Source organism: Balaenoptera physalus (assembly GCF_965194825.1).
Source record: "Balaenoptera physalus genome assembly, chromosome: 13".
NCBI classification, from domain to species: Eukaryota; Metazoa; Chordata; class Mammalia; order Artiodactyla; family Balaenopteridae; genus Balaenoptera; species Balaenoptera physalus.
The window spans coordinates 83,344,951-83,363,557 of NC_138892.1; the positions used below are offsets into that span (position 1 = coordinate 83,344,951).

Below are 18,607 nucleotides of genomic sequence, written 5' to 3' on the forward strand. Positions count from 1 at the left end.
TCCAGGGTTGGTCTTTGTTGAGTTGGCCTGAAAATGATGGTGATAGAGGGGGAGCTGAGAAAATGCACATAACAGTGCTTTAACTTTTTGGAATCACAGACCTAGCTGACACTGGAGATCAAAGTCAAGGACTTTGCCTCAAAGAAATGCACAGATGCAGACATACACAAAATCTCCTGTGCAGTTTCAGGAAGTGGTAAACTCCCTCAAGCCCATTTCAGGACAGAAAAGATGCACCTGCGTCCTGAGAGCTGACAGTATTCCTGGCCTTACTCCTTGCCAAGCTCTCTTTTGAGAGCTAAGGGAGAAGAAAGGATTTAAATGTAGTGCTTGGGGGTGGATCCAGTCCAGGGCTTGCTAAGAGGTGACTCTGTGTACTGTTTTTTGGAAGAAGAAAAGGGAAGCAAGAAGGAAGGGACCTGCCTCTGAGTGACACTGTCTCCTCCTTACAGAGCCACTTGGACGCACTTAGCTTTAACAAAACAGGAACCACATGTATTTTGTAAGCCGTCAAGTTAGATGTTTCTTTGTGAGCTGCTAACCCACTCAGGTCTTCAAAAGGATCTCTCTCCTTATAGAACATCCTTGCTGTGTGAAGATACCACATTCAAATGCAGATTTTAAGAGTTTCTGGGGGAGGATTCCTTTGAGGAAAAATTAGACTAAAAAAAGTAAAAGAAAAAAATGAAAAAGGGCAGGGGAAACAAGGATGAGGTGGGAAACGTTTGCTGGATTATGTGGTTCAGTTTGACTTTTTTCCCTACACTTTGTACAGAAATTTACCTGTAGGTGAAAAGGACCTTAGGGTTTCCTGAAGTTTGTTGACAATCTCCTCTTGCTTCCCTTTCATCGTCTTTATTAAAACCAGCCAATCACATGTCTTCTATGTGGAGGAGTACAAGTGGGTGAACTGTGGGAGATGCAGGGTCCACACAAGTTGCTGCCCCTCTAGAAGTGACATTCTTGTAACCTAGTTTGGTTCCAAAGGTCATAGGCAGATGAGGAAATTATCCATTGCATATGGGTGAGCTCTGTTTGACCACCAATGCTTAATAACTTTGTTACCTTGGATAAATTACTTAACCTCATAAAACCTTAGCATCCTTTTTTTTAGGGGTAAGACATTTGTGAGCTATTTTGTGGGTGGAAGACATTGTCCCTCTCAAATTACATTCAGTAGGCAAATTAAATCTTATTTTGCTTAAGATCATCCCTGTGACTAGTGTAATCATATAGTTGCCCGAATACCTGGGTTATTTGGGATTAGATGGGATAGTAATATTTATAGCTAACTAGTTTACAGTTAGGTTGTGTTCCATATATTATCACACTTATTCTTCACAACTTTCCTGTGAAGTAGATACTATTATTTTCCACTCTTTTATAAGTGAGAAAGACGTGCAGAGATGTTAGATAACTTGCCCAAGATCATCCAGACAGTAGGCAGCAGAGCTGGGGGATTGAAACCCACGTGGTCTGGTTCCAGAAGCCATGTTCTTAGCTATGATCCTTTCCAGCCTTCTCTTGAGCTAGTCTATTCACACTGAAAGGAAAACATTATTTGTGGCAGACTCTGACACTTATTTAAGATGTTTTTTCTTTCCTGTTTCAGGTATCTGACAGCAAGCAGCAATAGAAATTTCTTGCTTACCATGAGGCCATTCTTAAAAAGGGCCATTTTGGTCATAAGTTATGTAAGTACATATATGCTTTTGAAATATCTGATAAGAAATATTTCACTTTAATTTGACTCAGAGACATGATCCAGATTGCTTGAGTCAGCAGTAGCGTCTAACAATATGATCTTAAGTTCAAAGAATTTACACGCTATAAATGTTACAAAGCCTTGGAATGTATGTATGGAAGCATTCTAGGGATATGTGAACTCAATGACACCAACAGTATTAACTATAATATTTTTTGTGCCATTTTCAAGGTGCTGATGCTGTGTTGTCTCTGCAACACAAACCTGGCTGTATCAGTTATCTAGTGCTGCACTTATATAAAAAGCATTCATGAAATAAGCCAGTGATATTCATGGGGAAAAGTCCAGGCTTAACTACCTCCCAAAATTAATCTTTTACCTTTTATTGAAGCAAAGATTTCCCTCTGACTTTAACAGAAACAACATAATTGGTCCTATTGAAATGAGATTAACATCTAGAAGGTCTGTGTGGGTGGATTCTTCTATAAACAGAACTTATCACCACAGAAGTGTCTCTGGCCTCTGGTTTTCTTATGCACCTTTGCAACAGGATAGCGCCATTCAGTGATAAAATTCCACTGAGTAGACACAAAAGATGTTTCCTGGGGTTGTTGAAATAACCCTTGCATGAGTGGTCTGCTCCAGAGCATTTGAGAGTTGGAGCATTTCCAAATGTATTTATTCAGGACACAGAAGTATCATCTATCATAGTTTAAGTTAACTTTCATGGGGCTCTGTGAGAGGGATGGTTAATAACCTGGGCATTGGAGACCAATGACATGGGTCCAACTCCTGGATCTTGCAGTTTACTAGCTGTGGGATTCTGGGCAAATTGGGAGGCCTCAGGTGGTTGGAAAGCCTTTAGTGGATAACAATGGATAACAGCTAATAAGTGCTTGAAACTGACGGCTGTTATTAAGATTTGCTTGCCTTTCCATCATCACCTTCATTGTTTACTCTTCCCTCTACCCAACTACTTTCCTACTCATCTTCAATGTTAGGATTTTACAGAAATGTTCACTAGAAAAAGTGTTTGTAGATCAAAATATTTGTAAAGCATCTGAAAGTATCCTCCAGAAAGGTGGGGCTTACTCCCGACAATCAATGATTTTCTTACCAAATCTTCTTTTCTCTGAAGGTGATTGTTGTTCTGTACTTCCGTCTGTGGATAATGGGAGGATCTATGCCCCTCTTTTCAGAGCAGGATAATCCAGCTTCATTTTCACCTTACATTCTTACAAGGTCAGTAGAAATACATTTTTTTAATTTTACTTGGTATTTATCAGGTTGTTTTAAATAATCCTAAACGATATGTTGTCTTTGCATTTTAAGGAAAAAAAGGTTGTGTTCTATTCAGGGTGTGTGGAGAAAAGAAACTACTGTTTAGATGTTTGGAATTCTTTTCAACAAATGGTGCTGTTTTGTCAATATTTTTGGTATTGTTCTCATTTTGGTATATATTTGTTTACTCAACAAGCATTTTGTTGAGCACTTATCAATAATAAATATCTATTGAGGGACTTCCCTGGTGGCACAGTGGTTAAGAATCTGCCTGCCAATGCAGGGGACACGGGTTTGAGCCCTGATCCGGGAAGATCCCACATGCCGCAGAGCAACTAAGGCCGTGCGCCACAACTACTGAGGCTGCGCTCTAGAGCCCGCAAGCCACAGCTACTGAGCCCTCGTGCCACAACTACTGAAGCCCGCACGCCTAGAGCCCGTGCTCTGCAACAAGAAGCCCACCCACTGCAACGAAGAATATCCCCCGCTCGCCGCAACTAGAGAAAGCCTGTGTGCAGCAACGAAGACCCAATGCGGCGAAAAAAAAAAAAAATAGCTATTGAGTGGCTCATATGGCAAATGTTACAGGACAGTGCACTGAGAGGTGTGTAGAGGTTGATTGGACATTACAACTACTTGTAAGGTTAAAATCAGCAGGGAAGTTGAAAGTGGCGAACAGAAATGAACAACAATTTTTGCTAAGATACAGTCAATTGTATCTTACCATTTGTCCTTAAGAGATTTAGGATAGTGGATCAAGAAGTGATGTTGACCAATGGATCTTGTTCATTGAGAGGGTTTTAATTCCTTACCCAATCTGCTGTGATGTACTTCTGACACTTTCAGATATAATTATATTTAACAGTTTTCATAACGTTTCTTCAGGATATATTATTCTATAATGTTTATACATTAAGGTGTACTGTTCTTAAATTTTCATAGTTTTATGTTCTTTTTAATGTCTAATATCATTTTTGTAATACTGACCTTCCCTTTTCTGTGTTTGCAAAGACATAATAAATCTTAAACCTTGGCCGACAGCACATTTATATTTCAGCTTACTTGTATCTCTTAGGGATGGGAGATTGTTGGATTTTGTTTTTATAGAGCCAGGCTTGCTTTATTTCACTCATTTACTTTATATGTTTTAATTGATAAATTTCTACTCTCTTTTCATTGTATGCTCTTCTTTTCTGTTCTTAGTGTTTTCTTCCTTTCTAAAGACTATTTCCCATTCAAAAAGTATTCTTCCAATTTGTTTGACCCATTTTTCTAATAAATATTATGTCACAGTTGTTTGCATTACTTGCAACATACATTTGTGTTAAAAAATCTTGAATATGCTTCAGAAACCATATGGTATACAGCCTCCAGTGTTGGCTTATCCCTTTGAGATAGTCTAGAGACTTATAAGTTGTTGTTTATGTCTTATATTTTTCAAAATACTGTTTAATTAGTCCATTCATTAAGCTTGACATCTGTAGCCCAGCTTTTTGTTAATATTGCAATCTACTTGTCCTTTTTAGGTTTCTCTCACTGGCTTTCAACATCTCCAGGGCTCCTTGTCTGGATATTTTTAGCTCATTGAGAAATTGTTTCAGGTTCCGCAGCTCCTTCAATAGCTATTTTCTGCCTTTAAGCGAAGAAAAACAGCTTTGCCAGATCCTGTTCTTGCTTCTGGCTCCGTTTCCCTTAGCCCTCGGTTGGTCTCCCTCCAAGCGTTCTTGTCTGCTGAATTTGAGCACTCATTCTTGTCTTTATAGTTAGATGCAGCCCATTCCCTGAGCGTACCAGTCTCCAAACGCCAAGCTGGCGCAAAGCAACAGACGGATGAGAACAAGAACGTCTTGCTCTCAGCTCACCAACCAGTCATTTCATTCTTATCTCTGTCATCAGCAAACACATGCCTGCCCCACTGTCCTTGGTGTCAAGACAAGGTACCTTTGGTCTCTGGCTCACTGCCCTTCTGTCTATACCATCTTAGCTGCCAGGGGGGTCAGGTTGCATTTTTATTCCTGCTGGTGGTCAAAAAAATTATTTGGTGGAACCTCTGGCAGAATTAGGACCTTGGGCCAGTCATTCACCATGTTCTGCCTTTCACTTCCAAGGTTTTTACGTATTTTTTTCTGAGGGGTCTGATACACATTTCATCCAGGACTTTCCGTCTGTGAATCCATCTGAATGACTATTCTCAGGCGATTCAATCAATATAAAGTAATAGAACAGAATATCCTAACATCTTTATATTCTCCCCCTTGTAAAAAAAAAACACGTATCTTTCTGTTTTTGTGTTTCATCCTTAAAATACATAGATACCCTGGGACATTTCAGTGACCGTTGCTGTAAATGGCCTTTCACGTTCCTCTAAGACAGCTGCATTATAATTGACTCTTTTAAGCATCCAGAACATTGTCTTTAATTCCTTTCCTGAGTAAAGTTTCTACTCTTCTTGCATAATTGTTTGACCTCCAGTATAATGATGATTCTTAAACTGGATTACCTTAGTCTGTTTCCAATTCTGTTGGCTTTTTTTTTTTTTTTTCTCATCAGCTGTACAGTTTAGCTATGATTTGGCTGGCTCTGTGAGTCTGTCTTTACCAATCAGAGGTTTATCAGTCAGCTATATCAATTGATCTCGTTATTGCTTCACGTCTTTTACTGGATTTGTAAACTGAACAACTTTTATAGCATCTTTGCTTCTATCTTGCAAAGATATCTTCTTTTAAAGTAGGTATAACAACTTTATTATCAGGTGAGAGTTTTCAAACTAGCTTTCTCTTAATAATTGTTATAGTTATTAATTACATGTAGTTTTAAAAAATATCCTAATAGCTTTTAAGAGTTGCTTGGTCAACTCTTTGTTTTGTTTAACATGACTTCCTGTGATTTTAGTTCTGAGATTCCTTCTCTTTTAGATGATCCATTCCCATGTGTTTAGCTAAGAGGAAATACCCTGCCATTTTCTGCCTAACAACACAGATGCAAAATTGTTGTGGTATGCTCATGAGAAACCTTTGTTAAGAAAAATTATCTAAGACATGAGAATAAGAAAAAACATGACCGTGGCATTCACTGTAATGTAGAACATTGTCTAACAAACCTAGAGGAATACAACTTTGGTTGACTTATTATTCACATTTACTGTATTTGACAACTCTGTCAACTTAGAATTTTACTTATAGAAATCTGACAGGTGTGATTATTTCTTTTCTCTCAAGTAGAAAATAAAATTTCAAATGTTAGTTTTATTGCCTTGCAAGACATTGGGCAAACTTGTATCTAATTCGCCAGCCTCATTCCTTTTTATTTTTTCATGAACCATGAAAACTTGTTTTTCAAATTTAGTTTGTATATATCAATACATATATACTTATATGTTTCTTATATATACTCAATTTATATTTATATTTAATAACAGCTTGAGATATAATTTACATGCTATACAATACATCTGTTTAACGTGTACAATTCGATGGTTTTTGGTATATTCACAGAGCCGTGCAGCTATCATCACAATCAAATTTAGAACACCTCCCCAGAAAGAAACCTTACATCCATTAGCAGCTGTTCCCTATTTCACCCCGGTCCCCTGGCCTTAGGCAACCATTGATCTACTTTTTATCTCTATAGAATTACTTATTTTGGATATGTTATATCAATGGAATCACATGATGTGTGATCTTTAGTGACTGGCTTCTTTTACTTAGTAAACTATGTAAGTTAGTTTACTAACTTTAAACTAAGTTTAAGTTACTTAGTAAACTAAGTTCAAGATTCATCGTGTCATAGCATACATATATTAATGTTTATTTCTTTTTTATTCTGCAGTAGTATGCCATTTTATAGATACATCACTTTTTATTTTACCCTTTATCTGTTGATGGACGTTTGGGTTGTTTCCATGTAATGGAACGTTTTAGCTATTACGTACAATGCTGCTATGAACATTCATGTACAAGTTTTTGTTTGAATGTATGTTTTGATTTCTCTTGCATATGTACCAAAGAGTGGAATTGCCAGATCATATACGTTAACTCTATATTTGACTCTTTTTTTTAGCACAAGAATGTTTATTTATTTTATTTTATTTTATTTTTTTGGCTGCGTTGGGTCTTCGTTGCTGCACACGGGCTTTCTCTGGTTGTGGCGAGCGGGGGCTTCTCTTGTTGCGGAGCATGGGCTCTAGGTACGTGGGCTTCAGTAGTTGTGGCGCGTGGACTCAGTAGTTGTGGTGCATGGGCTTAGTTGTTCCGAAGCATGTGGGATCTTCCTGGACCAGGAAGGGGACCCTTGTCCCCTGCATTGGCAGGCAGATTCCCAACCACTGTGCCACCAGGGAAGTCCCCTATATTTAACTTTTTGAGGAACTGCCAGACTGTTTACCAAAGCAGTTTTACCATTTTACATTTCTACCAGCAGTCTATCAGGGTTCCAGTTTCTCCACATCCTCTTCAACACTTGTCTTTTTGACAGTCTTTTTGTTGTTGTTGTTTTTATTATAGCCATACAAGTGGGTGTGAAATGTCATCTTACTGTGGTTTTGATTTGCATTTCCCTGATGACTAATGATGTTGAGCATCTTTATATATACTTATTAGCCATTTCTATATCTTCTTTGGAGAAATGTCTATTCAGATCCTTTGTCCAGTTTTTTTTTGTTTTTTTTTAAATATTTTATTTATTTATTTATTTTTGGCTGTGTTGGGTCTTCGTTTCTGTGCGAGGGCTTTCTCTAGTTGCGGCAAGCAGGAGCCACTCTTCATTGCGGTGCGCGGGTCTCTCACTATCGTGGCCTCTCTTATTGCGGAGCACAGGCTCCAGACGTGCAGGCTCAGTAGTTGTGGCTCATGGGCCTAGTTGCTCCGTGGCGTGTGGGATCTTCCCAGACCAGGGCTCGAACCCGTATCCCCTGCATTGGCAGGCAGATTCTCAACCACTGCGCTACCAGGGAAGCCCTGTCCAGTTTTTAATTGGGTTATTTGTCTTTTTATTATTGAGTTATAATAATTCTTTATATATTCTACATATAATATTTATATATTCTAGATATATGATTTATGAACATTTTTTACCTTTCTGTGGGTTGTTGTTTCACTTTCTTGATGGTGATCTTTGAGGCACAAAAGTTTTTAATTTTGATGAAATCCAATTTATCTGTTTTTTGGTTGTTGTTACTTACGCTTTTGCTGTTATATCCAAGAAGGTTTTGCCTAACTCAAATTCTCTTCTAAATTGGCTTTGTCAAGTATGATTCCCTTATTAATAAGTTATGTAAACTTTTAGTCTTCACTGTGTATTTGTATGGGATTATGTTTTTAATATTTTTTAAATTGTACTTTGATACAGTTTATGTTAACAGCAGTTCGGAGGCTGTTTATAATTTGGCTTTTAATTTTTGTCCATTGGGCTTGTCCAATCAACAAGATAGATCCATACACAATGGGGGGAGGGGGTCATCATTATTCAGGATACGCTGGCAACAAGCCCTTAATCTTTTACCTTTCCATTTTATTCCAAACATTCAGATTGTATTAACTGTCAGTAATTCTATGTGACTGATCAATAACTTTTTTCATCTGTAATTGAGATTTGTGTGGATCAGCTGAATGACATGACATTGAATGATACATGTTTCTGCTTTTGACTTGAGAAGAAAAGTGTCATTAGAAGTTGAAGAACAGGGCTTCCCTGGTGGCGCAGTGGTTAAGAATCTGCCTGCCAATGCAGGGGACACGGGTTTGGGTCCAGGAAGATCCCACATGCCACGGAGCAACTAAGCCCATGAGCCACAACTACTGAGCCTGCGCTTTAGAGCCCATGGGCCACAACTACTGAAGCCTGCATGCCTAGAGCCCGTGCTCTGCAACAAGAGAAGCCACCGCAATGAGAAGACTGGGCACCGCAGCGAAGAGTAGCCCCTGCTCGCCACAACTAGAGAAAGCCTGTGCACAGCAACGAAGACCTAACGCGGCCGAAAATAAATAAAATAAATAAAATAAAATTAATTAATTAAAAAAAAAGAAGCTGAAAAACAGAAGTGTTGTATTTCGATTGCAAAACTTTTTCCTGACAAGCAAGTTGGAAAATTTTGCCCTCATATGTCCAAATTCCTCCCATCCCACATGGAATTTCTATAGAAACAAGAGCTAGAAGTTTTCACCAGAGGTAGAAGGGAGTGAATGGAGACAAAAACCATGTACTAAAACAGACAAAAACCAAAACAAAACAGGTTAGTGATTTCGGAAATTTGAGATTGGAAAATTTTGAAATTGGATTTGAATGTAGAAAAGGGCTAGAGCCAAGTGTTGTGGGTAGGTTTTGAATAGGAATCCCAAATTAAAGATTAAACCAAGAACAGTTGCATGTCGGGAGAGGTGGAGGGTGAGGCTGAGGACCAGAGTGATTGTCTAGATCTGTGGTGTCTACTACAGGAGCCACGAACCACATGAGGCTACCAGCTAGTCTGAATTGAGATGTGCTGTAAGTATAAATAAAGTACACACAGGATTTTTTTTATTTTTTATATATTTTTTTAATTTGATTTTTGGCTGCATTGGGTTTTCATTGTTGCACACGGGCTTTCTCTAGTTGCGGTGAGCGGGGGCTACTCTTCGTTGTGGTGTGCGGGCTTCTCATTGCCGTGGCTTCTCTTTGTTGCAGAGCACGGGCTCTGGGCGTGTGGGTTTCAGTAGTTGTGGCACGTAGGCTCAGTAGTTGTGGTGCACGGGCTTAGTTGCTCCATGGCATGTGGGATCTTCCCAGACCAGGGCTCGAACCCGTGTGCCCTACGTTGGCAGGCGGATTCTTAACCACTGTGCTACCAGGGAAGTCCCCACACAGGATTTTGAAGACAAAATTCTGTAAGAATAAAAGAATGCAAAATACCTCATTAATAAGTTTATATTGATTATACCCCATAAATTATATGTATGTTGAAATGATATTTTGAATATATTCTTGAAACAAAATATATTATTAAATTAATTTACCATGTTTCATTTTCCTCTTTTTAACATAGCTAATAAAACCTTGAAATTATGCATGCTTTTATTATATTTCTTTTGGATAGCACTGGCCTAGAACAAGTGCTGGGGTTCTTGGCTTAGCTCTGGGGGAAGGACGGGGAGGTGGGAGGGCTGGCTAGTGGAGCACCCCCAGTGTACTCTGCAGCCTTCCTCTGCCTCTGGTTTGGGTGGTTTCTTCTAGTCTGCCAACTTGTGTTTCACTCAGCTGATTCTGAGTGGTAGAGGGATTTTATTGCACTCCATCTTTTGGTGTAACGACTAACTTAGTCCCATCCGAAAAAAATGTCCTTTAGGGACCAAGACCACGGGTGCTCATGACACTTCTTATAAATTACCACCCAAAATTATGCCCTGACTGCAGCTGTCCCGGGCTTTATGATTTTACTCCAGCCAGATTGCCAAACCTGCATGTGTCTCGAAAACACTTGTGAATCATGCTGAAACATCAGTGCTGGGGTCCAGTGCCCAAAGATTCTGCTTTGGTGGTTATGGTGGACTTGCATTTGAGGAGTCATGGAATAGGTCTGTGTGCAGCTTGTTCTGTCAGAGAATTGTCATTTAGCCCAGAATTTACTTCTCTGTATGTGTCTCTTTAGAAATGTGGTACTTTGACATTCAATTTTGGAAATCTTGGATAAAAAATAAAAACAAAAGCGGAGGTTAAGTATGGCTTCTGCATAGGGCTGGAGCCTGCAGAAGGGATAACATTGTTTCCGCTATTAAGGTACCTGCCTGCTGTCTAGTAACTGGTTTTCTGTCTTAACCAGATTCGAAGAGGACGGAACATAAAGCAGTACATGCTTGACCGAAGAAGTATTGCCTTTCTAATATTAAAAATGGTTGTCTTTCAAATCCAGGAAATAGATAAAATAGGATTTTTCAGTGAATGTAAGGCCTCCTATCAGCATCATGTTTTTTCATGAGATGTGGTCCTGGATAAGCAGGTGGAATATATCTTCTTAAGTGGATAGATCTGTTTCTGCTGTTCAGCTATCCAGACAAAGGCTTGTATTACTTGTTGGAAGACATCAAGATATGAAATAATGAGATTAAGATAGAACTCAACATTCTCCTTCTAAAGAAGCTTCTTTTTCTGTCTCCATTTTCAGCTGATAATTTCAAACAGGCACAAAACCTTAGGTTTTGATTGTTACAGCCTTAGGGCACTATGTCTTAGTAATGTTTGTAGCCCTTAAAGCCCCTAACATGGGGGCTATCTCATAACATAACGTATCTCTGAACAAACTGAATGAAAATTTAAATTATTTTTTAAAACAAACAAAACCACTCTGTGCTTAAAGAGGGGTACGCAAAAGTCGCTGCTTTGTTTTTGCTGCAGCAACTAGCAGGGCCTTCACACATGAAATGAAACTGAAGTTATTCTGATTTTCAAAGCAATGGTCACCAAACTAGAGTGAATATCAGAGTCATCCTGGGAAGTATGCTAAAAATAAGATTTTCTGGTTCAGGTTGCAGAAATTCTGATTGAATGGATCACAAGGTTGGGTGAGAGATTCAGTATCTGATCAGCAACCTAATTGTTTTGGGGGGGAGAAGGAGGTGTTACCCTTTTTGAAATCCTCGGTTATGAACTGTGTCCTCTGTAGCTGAAGAGTGCGCTACAAGGTGGGTGTTGTCCCCATCGTGTAGTTTGTATTATGTTCTTAGAAACATAGCTTGGGGATGAAGGAGATGGTCAAGGTCACTGAGTGTAGTTTCCCCAACTGAAATGACACTGTGTAATAGTAATTCCTCTAATTGTCTTAGACCCTGGGAATGAAGGGGACAAAAACGAAGAAGAAAGAGGAGGGAGTCAGAAGAGGGAGACGGTGGTAGTAGCAGATTCTACCTGTGGGCTAGGGAGCAGGGCTGGAAAAGGCTGGTCTGGATCACTTTACTGCTTGAAGAAAATATAGAATACTTTAAATCTACTTATTGTGTTTCCATTAGAATATTAAATCCATGAGAAGCTGATAAAAATTAGAGACAGTTCTTTTATTTTTGCTAACAATGGAACATAAAGGCAAAACTTGCTTTTCATAACGAATAAAATGCCAAACCCAAGCTTTTAATTTGATTCTACTTCTTGCCGTATGATGCTATAACAAATATTTCCATCAGTGCAGTCATCTGTTTACTGTGTTGGAGAGGTGACTACACACTGGTTTTAAGTTTGTCAGCCCTGCTTCGACTAAAAGTTAAAGGTTTGGTTTTTTTTTGGTATAAAAGCTCAAGTTCATCCAGGTTGCACTGTTCAAGGAATAAGTCAGAATCTCAGGCAGGTATTTCTCCATGAAATACCAGTATTTGAGCCATCATATTTCCTTTTTACATTTTATGTGGAGCCAGAAAACCCTGTCTTGTGTGCAGGGTCTCCTATGGGTCTCTTGCGGGGCATTGAACAAGTCTGCCTCTCTAAGCCTGTTTCCCTTGCTGCAAGAAGGGTAATATCCAGTTCGTAGAGACTGAGTTGGGATCAGATAATCCTTATATGCAAATACTTTGTAAGCTAGAAAATGCTGTACATGCCTAAGGGATGTTCAGTGTTGTTGGATGTAGTTCATTAGTAGGCCTCTGGGATTCTGTGTGGAATCTGGAACCTGCACCTGATGTATGGTCAGCAGTCGGTATGTTTGCTCAGTGGAAGTTACACCTGAATGTTGGTTTGAAATAAAGATGTTAAATGCTTTATAGAGAGAAACAGACTTTAGGTAAGAAATGAACCTAGTATTTATTTTGCAGAAGGAATTATTTACCTTTTTAGAGATAAATGGGTAAGAAGTTGTTGCTGGAAGTCTTAGAGGTTGAAATTCATATTTTCTGCTCTGAGGAGACTATCTCTGTTAATAAGATAACTGTATTAATGGTGCATTAAAAAGGTCAAAGAGACTTAATGACATTTCAGATTCACTTTATAGTTTATCCATGGTAACAAGAATTCTCATTTGAACTATTATTCATTGCAGTTTAATGCAAAATAAGAAAAAGTAAGCTTGGCATAGCTTTATAAGAATGCTCTGTGACATGTGAGGGGAGTGAGTGCCTTTACTCAGACACTCCTCATTACTAGATGGTGTCCCAGGAGCCAGCATTACACAAGGTGCTGAGGGGGCTACACAAGGGCAGAATCTTCAGTCTGTGCCCTTTAGCTACAAGTGTGGACAACTGGAAGCCTAGCAGGTATCTTTTATGGGACTAGAAAAATGTATGGTTGCCTCAGGCCAAACTAAAAGTATCTAATTTAAATATTTTTAGATTTTTAGGCATTATTTTACTATCAGGTTAATTTCTGAAAACCTGTCTACTTACAGAGCTGGGTGCTGGGGAAATAGCTATAAATAAGACTCAACCCTGTCCCCGAGGAGCTTCTGTTCTAGTGGGAAGACAGGCACGTCATCAACGGGAAGTTACAGGGCAGTGTGTAAGCCCCGAGGCTGTGGGAGCTCATATAGGGGACTCCAGCCTGGCCTGGGGGTGGGGGGGAGTGGGGACAGGGAAAGCCAGTCGGAAGGAGTGACACCTTTGTTGGGACCTGAAGGATCAAGAATTGGAGTTTGGCCAACCTGTGAGAGTTGATTCCAAAAGATGAGGTGAGCCAATCAGGTGCTGCTCTCAGGAATTTGAAACCTGAGAGTGAGGCTGTGAAGACTGAAGTGACAGGTGTGTGAAGGCAGGAGGAAAGGAGAGCTGGGCAGCCCTGACAACCATGCTCCGGCCTCAGTCATGAGAAGCATGACTAAGGAGCCCCTGAGCACAGGGAGGAGATGGAGCAAAGGCTAAGAGAAGCAGGGCAGCCGTGAAGAAGGCCTGTGGCCTAGAGAGAAGGCTACCTTTCTTGTAGCTGCTTGGTTCTGGTTCCTGAGAAGTCTGGTTTTGCTCTTAATTTCCTGTCTTCTGATTCTTATGGGAATTTTAAAAATAACTCTCCCTTTAACTGGTTTGATTAGACCATTGGTCCTTATAATCTGGAAGAACTTGAAAAACAAAACACAGTGAGAAACTGGCTGGAGAGCCCCTTGGATCTCTTCTCCTATTTCATGAGTAGTTGGAAATGGTCTTGCCATCTCTGTTCCCAGGTGCTAAAGCATCAAGTATCAGTATTCAGTGCTACTTACGGGCCTTTGCCCCATGGATGGAATGCCCCAAGGGCAGACCTCAGCACTTGTCTGGCACCTTCTACTCTGTTGCCACCGAGGAGCTAAGGGATGAGGGCCGTAGACAAGCTTCTACACCAGCCATTCAGCTGGGATTGCCTTGGAGCTTTCCGTCCCAGCCCTGTGTGCAGGGGATCAGGGCCTGCTTCCAGTCATCCCATCCTTGTCTATAAATGGTTTTCCTTGATTTTCTTTTCTTTTGTGTCACCTGTTTTTGTTCCACATTACCCATTGTGACATTCATCCATGTTGTTGTATTCATTCCCATTGCTGAATGGATTTTCATTCAATGAATATACAATGTAGGTATTGATTTTATTGTAGATGGACATCTGGGTTGTTTCCAGTTTGGGGGTGTTAATACTAGTGCTGCCCATGACATAGAAACAACCTAAATGTCCACCAACAGAGGAATACATAAAGAAGATGTGGGGTGTGTGTGTGTGTATAAATAAACACAATGGAATACTACTCAGCCATAAAAAGGAATGAAATAATGCCATTTGCAGCAACATGGATGGACCTAGAGATTATCATATTAAGTGAAGTAAGTCAAACAGAGAAAGACAAATATCATATGATATCACTTACATGTGAAATCTAAAAGAATGGTACAAATGAACTTATTTACAAAATAGACTCACAGACATAGTGAACAAACATGGTTACCAAAGGGGAAAGGGGGGGAGGGATAAATTGGGAATTTGGGATTAACAGATACACACTACTATGTATAAAATAGATAAAAAACAAAGACCCACTGTATAGCACAGGGAACTATTTTCAATACCTGTACTAAACCATATTGGAAAAGAATCTGAAAAAGAATATAAATGTATAAATATATATATACATACACACATATATAACTAAATCAGTTTGATGTACACCTGAACCATTGTGAATCAACTGTACTTCAATAAAAATTTTTAAAAAATAATAGTGTTGCTATGAACAATCTTGTAAATGTCTCTTGGTTAACATATGTGTGCAGCATTGCTGGGTAGGAACTTAGGAGTAGAATTGCTACATCATGAAGTATGCATTTATTCTACTTTCATGAAACTTCCTGAACTTCTCCAACATGGTTTAATCAATTCACAGTAGTGTTTCAAAGTTCTGGTTTCTCCACACCCTCACCAACATTTGACATAATATTTTTCATTTTAGACATTTTAGCAGGAGTCATTTTATCATTTGTATATTACACATTTTTAATCCTGTACTCTAATTTACCCATATTTTTAACTGTCCTCAGAAAGTGTCATGTTCATTTACAATTTGAAGCCATTTTTATTTGGGGTTCCTGCCTGGATTCTCTATCTGCCATCTTTCCACCTATTTAAATTCTGCATAGATTCTAGGAGGGCATTTCTTAATCCTCTGTCCTTCATTAATCTGTCACTTCTTAGAACTCCTTTGAAATTTGGTGTCTATATTTCACTATTACCCAACCATGTAATATATGCATGTCTTCTCACCACCGATGCTGTGAAAATGACCTTGTGGAAGACGAGGGCTAGCTCTGATTACCCTTCAGCTCCTATAAAAGTTCACAGAGTAAGTATTCAACATTTATTGAATTCATGTGAGGGTCTCCTGTTCATTGAGAACTCAGTTCAATAAATGGCTTTCTTTGGCTAGTCCCAGAGACGGGTATAAGGAGAAGATGCTAATGATGACAATAAGCAGGTTATGCCTACAAAAGCCTGTCATTATTGCTGGGTTGCAGTGAAACTATGGAGACCCTTTTGAAGCATCAATGGAATACAGGAGTTGTGAGGATGAAAATAAGGGACAGCCTAGGGAGGGGCAGGACAGATCACCAAAACCCAGTGGACAGAGGTAGAGTCAGGGTAAGGTGGGGTGCTCCACTCTGGAGGTACTGTGGCTATTTTGACAGTGTTAGCCAGTGCCCTTCCCAAGAGGATGCAGTGTGTATACAGTGGACCCAGTGTCCCGTATTTATGAAATGGTGGAGGATTTTGTAGATGAAAGAGAAAGAAGGATCCTTTGCACAGAAACATTTCTATATAAAACAAGCAAGTGCTGTGTGTTTCTGCTGGCAGTGCGTGATTTTTTCATATGTACCCATCATAGGCATCTTTGTATTAGGCTCATGTTATTTCTTAGCCAAAAAGGTTTTTTCAAAGACAGCAGAATTTATGTATATTTTAGCAGTTAAAGCACTCTAATTTTTTTTCTTGATAAAAATGAAGATTTAGATTTAAAGAGTGCCACACTATTTACAATAGCCAGGACATGGAAGCAACCTAAATGTCCATCGACAGATGAATGGATAAAGAAGAATACAATAGAATATTACTCAGCCATAAAAAGGAACGAAATTGAGTTATTTGTAGTGAGGTGGATGGACCTAGAGTCTCTCATACAAAGTGAAGTAAGTCAGAAAGAGGAAAACAAATACCGTATGCTAACGCATATATATGGAATCTAGAAAACTGATACTGATGAACCTAGTGGCAGGGCAGAAATAAAGACATACGTAGAGAACGAACTTGAGGACACAGGGTGGGAAGAGGAGGCTGGGACAAAGTGAGAGAGTATCATTGTCATATATACACTACCAAATGTAAAATAGATAGCTAGTGGAAGCAGCTGCATAGCACCGGGAAATCAGCTCGGTGCTTTGTAACGACCTAGAGGGGTGGGATAGGGAGGGTGGGAGGGAGTCTCAAGAGGGAGGGGATATGGGGGTATATGTATACATATAGCTGATTCACTTTGTTGTACAGCAGAAACTAACACAACATTGTAAAGCAATCGTACTTCAAAAAAGATGTAAAAAAAGGGGCCACAGTTTGATTAGGTGCCATTTGATGCCAGTTCCCCCTGGCCTCATTTTCCCTTTCATGTATTTCATCCTGAAACCTCTTCATTCATTCCTGGATTATGAATGAAAATACCTCACTAAATTGTTTAAGCTGAATTCCTTGCTTTTTGTGCTGTATATTCCATTTTGTTGGCCAGATATTCTAGTGGCTTTCCTCCTGTTAGCAGAATTCATGGTAGAAAATTGGTAAATAATTCATTTCATTTTTGCCCCTGCTTTAAAAAAGAAAACCCAGTGGGACAGAAATATTCAAAGATTGTTTTATTTCTGAAACTTTAGCAGAAATAAACAAGGTGATTAGTTTGAAATGTAATTCATAGTCATTGAGTTAAAAAGAAATACATCAGTTGCTGATTACAGCTAGCTCAACAGCCCCCTCAAATGTAATTAGCTTTCGGGGTGATTCCAAGTGGCTTCTTTGTGCTTAAATTTGCAAAAATTTTCCAATGCTGTTTCAGTATTTCAAGTAGTATTTAAGGAGTTTACTTGCAACATTTATCTGAGTTCATATGCACAAAAGGTAGGTGTATATCTCTGAGCTAATGGAGATAATATATATGTATTAAAAAGGGCAATTCCACTCCTGGGTATATATCACAAAAAAACCCAAAAAACACTACGTTGAAAAGATACATGCACCCCAGTGTTCATAGTAGTATTATTTACAATAGCCAAGATATGGAAGCAACCTAAGTGTCCATCAACAGGTGAATGGATAAAGATTCTGTGGTGTGTACATACAATGGAATATTACTCAGTCTCATAAAAAAGAACAAAATGTTGCCATTTGCGACAACTTAGATGGACCTGGAGGGTATTATGCTTAGTGAAGTAAGTCAGACAGAGAAAGACAAATACTGTATATCATCACTTATATGTGAAATCTCAAAAATAAAACAAACGAGTATAACAAAACAGAAACAGGCTCACATACAGAACAAACTAATGGTTATGAAAAGGGAAGGGGGAGGGGCAATTTAGGGGTGAGGAATTAAGAGGTACAAACTACTATGTATAAAATAAATAAGCTACGAGGATACATTGTACAGCAGAGGGAATATAGCCAATATTTTATAATAACTTTAAATAGAGTATAATCTATAAAAATTTTGAATCACTATGTTGTACCCCTGAAACTAATATAATATTATAAATCACCTATACCTCAACAAAAATAAGGAGGGTTAGTTAAGTTAATAGTGTTGGGTTAAGTTAATAGTTTTGACCCTCCTAGTGTTATACGAAGGTGAAGTTTCTTTTAGTTCTGTGGCTTACTTTTCTTTTTTGACCTATTTTGCTTATAATCTGTGTAAAAAGTCACAACTGAGCATTTAAAAAAAATATGTAAGTAACTACGTTGAGACTGTAACTTTTAAAAAATGTTATTCTTGATATTTGTTTTTTGTCAGTATGGTATTTCAAGTCTAGAAAATATAAGTGACTAAATGAAGACAACTTGCAGGGCAAGTTCAAAATGTGAACTGAACATTAAAATAAAAGTTTCTGCATAGTGTTTGTAGCTATTCCGTGGTCAAGCTGCAACCAGACTTAAGAAAGCATTCCTGTTGCAATTCTGTTGCCTTTATCA

General features: G+C 38.9%; 1 protein-coding gene across 2 annotated transcripts in view; it reads left to right on the plus strand.

Moving 5' to 3' along the window:
- Window positions 1-18,607, plus strand: part of TMTC1 (transmembrane O-mannosyltransferase targeting cadherins 1) — a 271,877-nt gene that overhangs the window by 135,030 nt on the left and 118,240 nt on the right. For both annotated transcript variants that reach the window (XM_082419615.1, XM_082419614.1), the window contains exons 6-7: window positions 1,613-1,694; window positions 2,844-2,947. In XM_082419615.1, coding sequence (XP_082275741.1) covers window positions 1,613-1,694; window positions 2,844-2,947 — 186 coding nt within the window. The remainder of the gene's footprint in view (window positions 1-1,612; window positions 1,695-2,843; window positions 2,948-18,607) is intronic.